This window comes from Amborella trichopoda, chromosome 11 (genome assembly GCF_054954075.1).
Source record: "Amborella trichopoda isolate Santa Cruz 75 chromosome 11, AtrichopodaSantaCruz75HAP2 v2.0, whole genome shotgun sequence".
Lineage (NCBI taxonomy): Eukaryota > Viridiplantae > Streptophyta > Magnoliopsida > Amborellales > Amborellaceae > Amborella > Amborella trichopoda.
The window spans coordinates 6041683-6047704 of record NC_142346.1 but is presented as its reverse complement, the minus strand read 5'-3'; the positions used below and the strand labels follow the sequence as shown (position 1 = coordinate 6047704).

Sequence of the window (6022 nt, the reverse complement as noted above, 5' to 3'; positions counted from 1 at the left end):
TTTGCCTCATTATTTTACCTTATTTCAATGTTGGGCGGACAAAAAACAATATACTCATAGAATGAGCATAGTCGAGATGTGGATATTAAGATGGATGCGTAGCAAGACAAGAAGGGATAGAATTTGAAATGAATCTGTTCGAAAGAATTTAGGCGTCGCACCAATTAGTGATAAAATGAGATAGTATAGACTTAGGTGGGTTGGCCATGACTTTAATTATTTTTGGAGTTTAAAATTTTATAATTAGATATGAAAATAGATTTTCAGATAATCTTAAGAATTGTTTTCACCAAAATTACATGTTATGATAAAATTTGGAGGTACGCATTAATTGGATTGTTTAAGGTTGCAACCTCATAGAAACCACACCCTTTAAGGAAAGGAAAAGTTTATATTAGGTTGCAACCTTAAAATGTATAAGTACGGATGCAACTAAAAAATCGATTGGAAAAGGTTGTTTTAATGTTGAAAAATCCTCTAATTCAGCATCTCGATATATGATTATAAAAGAAAAAAGTATTTTGCGTCCCAAAAATAGTGCTTCTTAAAACACATTATCTAGACTGTCCATTTTCAAAATTTTCATATGTTTATAGATTTATTTGATTTTAACTATTTTTGGAATTTAAAATTTTATAATTAGATATGAACATAGATTTTAGAATAATCTTAAGAATATTTTACATCAAAATTATATGTCATGATCAAATTTGAAGGTGCCCCTTTATTGGATGGTTTAAGGTTGCAACCTCTAATATATTTTAGATTTCTCATTCATGTTTTATTTTTTTATATTTTTTTTTGTATTTTTATTTTTCCCAAAATACTATTCATTTGTAACTAATAGTTCCATACTGTTCTGATCTTTACTTTTTACAAGGAATTATTTTTCCCAAAATACTATTCATTTGTAACTAAATAGTTCCATACTGTTCTGATTTACTTTTTACAAGGAATCAAATGGTCCGAAGCTATTAGTTATGAACAGCTTTAATATTTGCTTGTTTACGAGGAACAATGCGGTTCGGAACTAATAATTCCTTATTGTTTTGATCTGTAGTTTGAAGCACAAAAATAATAGTAATGAATCAAAACAAACTGAATTTCAAACTGCTTTGATCCCTTAGGAATAAAAGCGGTCTAGAATTGTAGTTTCTAACCACTTAGATTCCTTACAATCAATGGCTCAAAACTAATAGTTTCAAACTGGGTCTCAAAACTAATAGTTTCAAACTGGGTGTCCTTCGGCGGAATTTTTTTAAAAAGAAACATGACAACTGACACAATCGTGAAACATAACATGTGAGGGACCTTTTTTTATATCATAAAAATTTAAGGATCCAAGCATAAATTTCGTATTTTAAATTTGGAATTGCATACTAGACCATTCACTTTTTGCAAAAATCTGATGTATTGGAATGCATCAGAACTTTCAAAAAATTTATTGTGGACAACTTTTTTAACAAATTATTTTGAAATTTATGCTTAATTAGCAACACATCCTTAACCACCCGATACACATCCAATAATCAATAATGATTGTGACTGTATAAATGGTGAATAGCCTCATTATATACCTTCGCTTTTAACCCTGTTTTCCTTCACAAAGCCAGTTTTGTCTCTCTATAGATATACCCGTGCTTCCAAGAACCATATTTTCCTCTCAGCTGATAAGTGGCAATTGCAGTAAGGGGCTTTGTGGTCAACCTCCCAGCCCCAGGTTCTTCTTTTTTGGTCGGATTGTTGATGAAGCCCGATCTACCATTTCCTTATTCCTTGTCGAGTATGATGTCGAACGCTTATTCTTCAAAGACTCGGACCACTGTTAAAGCTGACGAAACAACCAAACCTGATGCCTTATGATATTTGCTCTAATCAGCTTTGCTCAAACTTGGAACACCATGGTTATCTCAAGTTTTAGCGTTTTGGATTCGAAACTTCCCTATGTTGTGAGTTTAAAGACCGAGGTTAGAAGGGAAAGAGGAAAACGAGGGGAATGATCTCGAATAATGTTTTAAAAACTGAAATGGTAGGCTGAACCGTCACTAGCCAAACCAACAGGTCCATGGATCAGCTAGCTCAGATCATGTTTACCTGCAAAAGAATTTGAGAATAACAATAAAAAAATAAAACCGATCGAAATCACACAAGGTTTATTCCTTTTTTATTTACCTGGACCAGGTCCACATGGAATTTGAACAGATCAATCCAATCCACCTTCCAAAACATTGTTCAATAATACGGTGTGGATATTCTGTGTGATGACATCAAATGGCTCCAATTCCGGTCAATGTCAAGACATTTATGTATGGTCTTGAGACTAGGAAACTAGAAAAACCCCTCTTGATTTTGAGAGCGAGCATATAATTTTTCATCTAACCTCACCAGTACCCACAAAGTTTTTTGGGTCTTGAGATTCTTGGGATGTTCAATGTACTGCTAGATGTTCTTTGCTTGTAAAAGATGTACTCCTAGTGGACAAAACTGGAGAGCATGGTATTTATTTGTGATATAATGGCGGAATAAAATTCATATAGCAAACCCCAAAAAATTGGCATAAGGTTTAGACGAATATATTTCTTGCCAAACCTTGTAAAATCTTTAATCACTGAAGAGTTGGGTCGCAATGATGCTATTATTCAATTTCCGAATAGGAATAAGTTGTGAAGTGACAGGAATTTAGAGCATCTCAACAGCCCCTGTTTTCTCCAACCACATATAACATTATTCTTCATGCTCATCTACAACTCCAAGGGCAGCTGCCAGCACCATTTAACGCTTTTCAAGCAACTGGGTAAAAAAACAGCGGTTTTAAGAAGCTTAAGAGTATCTACAATAAGAGAAAAATGGCTTTCGGAAGCTCAGGGGTATCACTAGGCCCTATTTCTTTTGGGAAAGGAAGTGCAGAGTTGAAAGTAACATGGAGGTACCTGACGAACAAATCAAACAGAAAAAATGAGGTTTAATCTCAAGATTGATTTCAAGGTTAGGAGCCAAAATCACCCCAATGCTGTGTATTTAAATTACAAAGTATCATTCCGTAAATTCGAATTCAAAGAGGTCAGTCAGCTGATCCAAGTGGACTCGTATACTCATGCAGTCTTCTTTCATATTTTAGCCAATGCACTTTTCTCTATAGCACAACAAAACCCAAAACTACATTCCAAAAAAGGGGAAAAAAACAAAATCATGCAAATTTACAAATGAATAGGAACCAATCAATATCAAGAACAAAATCTTCCGCAAATAAATGAAGCTCACATTTAACCAAGTACTAAAATATGGGTTCGCCTCAAAACCTTAAAAAAATACAACCCAAGAGAAAAAAAAGGGAAAGAATGAATCATAAATACATCACATAATAAACCAAACGAAAGGCTTATCTATGCCTATGTCGAGAGAAGCCAGGAGATCCCACGGGTTGACTTCCTCTGTAATTTCTGCTTGGTGAATCCAGCGAGCCTCGATATGGAGGATACGTTGGTTGTGGTGGCTGTTGTGGAACTGATTCGAGGGGCAATGACGACTCCATGAAGCAGGATATGTTTATGTGAGTTCTCTCCAATTCAACTTCCAGAAGATCAGAGATGAACTGCTGTGCCATTGCCTGCAAAATTGTGTTTCCCAAAGTACCCTTAGAATATGAAGAAAACTCTAGATGGACGAAATATTTGCATGGATGTTATTCATGGGAAGGGAAGTTTGGTCAATTTTATTGTCATTACATTTGTGTGGGGATGACAACCATTATAATATTCCATTGAAAGGATAGAGAAAATCGACCAATCTGAAGTTCTTGGCGTCATGGGAAAGCATGTTTGATAGTCATTTCTTTAAGGCAAAGTATATCATAGTCCAATGGAGTATGATGTATGATACTCCAAATGGACATCCACCATTTGATCCAACGGTAGGTGGAGATCAACTGTACTTGGGTCCCCCATCGTGATCAAGCAGTTGATGCCCCCCATGGCATCATACCATATAGTCATATACTATACACCATTGGACTACAAAATACTTTCCCAAGAATAAAATGAAATCAAAGAAGAGCAGAACCAGACTTGAAATTTGAAATTCTACTTACAATCAAGTCATCTGGAGAAACAGTCTGTTTATCATCCATCAACGCCTCTTCACTCCCACGTGTAGGTCGACGATTATGCCCAGGATTCTCAACAGTCTCAGTTGATTCAGAGGCTTTCTCCAATAATAACCCTTTCAAAGAGTTCAAAGCTTCACGTGCATCAGGAGTGAAATATGCATGTAATATGGTCTCAAAGTACTCGAGCTGCAAGGTGGTCACAAGCATAGCACAGCTTACATGAGCGATTAACGCATGGTACTGTGTGTGTCTGTGTGTGTGTCACTAATGGAGCATAAATACGAGTGCAAGCTTTGAATTCTCTTATCGACTCTTTTTTCTCCAATTTCCGTACAATCTCTCTCTGAACTCCAAAACTAGAATTCCAACTATAATAGGACTTCCAACCAAACCAAACTTGTTTTTTTAGCATCATCCAATTTACCTAAAATCTCCCTCTAAATTTACAAATGATCTCCAAAACAAGAATTTTAACTATAATAGGACTTCCAACTAAATCAAACTTGTTTTTTTAGCATCATCCAATTTACCTAAAATCTCTCTCTAAACTTCACAAACGATCAAGTTAGTAGCATTTCCCATGGATTATCAAAAGAACAATACTTCTCTCAACAAAAACAATTATAAAGGAATGTGTCAGTATATATGCTTCTATATTGTATTTTGACCATTATTTATGTTTTAAAAAACTCTGCCTAACCCGGTCCCCCTGCCGGTCCCAAGCCTTGGGTAGAGGAGGATTTTGTTAGGCAGGCAACCAATATAAAACTTTGCCACAACTTTCCATGAACCCTTACCCCAAATAGTTGGGATAAGGCTCTAATGATTATGATGATGATGATGATGATTGATGTTTTCAATTATTAGGGATCATGTCTTTTACTTACAAAGATTATGTCCTCGATGAGTAGCAAGGTGTTATGAAGTATAATTACAAGAGATGCACAAAACAATGAGTTAGTAGACATTCCAATTCAAGGGAATGCTTTCACCTGGTCCAACCACTCTGCTCAACCCACTCTGGCGAAACTCGATAGATTCCTTGTGTCTCTGGATTGGGAAGTTTTGTTTCCTGATTCACATGCTTTAACCCTGCCAAAATCTACCTCTGACCATTGTCCCATTCTTTTGGATACTCAGTCGATTTGTAAGGGGCCAAATCCTTTTAGGTTTGAATTGGTGTGGTTGGAAGAGCAGTCCCTTCTGACCCTGATTCCTAGTTGGTGGAATTCTTTCTCCTCCCAAGTCTCAGGTAGAGACGGTTTTAAGTTACAAACAAAAATCCAGCTACTCAAAAAGTCTTTGAAAAGCTGGAAGCAGTCTCGGCCCGGTAATTTTACTCAGTTAAAAAGCTCTCTGCTCAACTCAATCCAAGACCTAGATAATATCGAAGAAGGCAGACCCCTCTCAGCTTCTAAAGCACAGCTTAGAACCCAAGCTAAGACGGATTACCTCTCTACTTTTAAGACGGAAGAGTTGTTTTGGTACCAAAGATCCCGGGTCAAATGGTTAAAAGCAGGGGACCAAAACACAGGTTTTTTTCATAATAGCCAACTGTAGGAGGAGGGAGAATCTGATATCCACCATTAAAGTGGATAATAGGATTCTAACTCTGCCACATGAAATTGAAGGGGCCATCCTTAATTACTTCAGGTTACTTTATATTGCTCCTGTGGGTCTCAAGCCGAGGATGACTACCTTAGATTTCCTTACTGTTCCTGGTCATTGGTCCAGTGTGCTGGAAGGACCTTTCACAGTAGAGGAAATATCTAAGGCCATTGACCAATTAGCCAATGACAAAGCTCCGGGGTCGGATGGTTTCCCCATGGCCCCCTTCAAATCTTTCTTGGGAATCTTCCTACCTGATACTAGGAGTTTCTTTGAGGAATTCTACCATAGGGGGATTGTCAATAGAGC

General features: G+C 36.6%; 1 protein-coding gene across 1 annotated transcript in view; it reads right to left on the bottom strand.

The window, feature by feature from the left end:
- Positions 1-3190: 3190 nt before the first annotated feature.
- Positions 3191-6022, bottom strand: part of LOC18444309 (exocyst complex component SEC5A) — a 64456-nt gene continuing 61624 nt past the window's right edge. Inside the window, exons 20-21 of the mRNA XM_006854484.4 lie at positions 4088-4291; positions 3191-3607 (exon numbers count right to left, since the gene is read on the bottom strand). Of these exons, the coding sequence (XP_006854546.2) occupies positions 3380-3607; positions 4088-4291 (432 nt within the window). The 3' untranslated portion in view covers positions 3191-3379. The remainder of the gene's footprint in view (positions 3608-4087; positions 4292-6022) is intronic.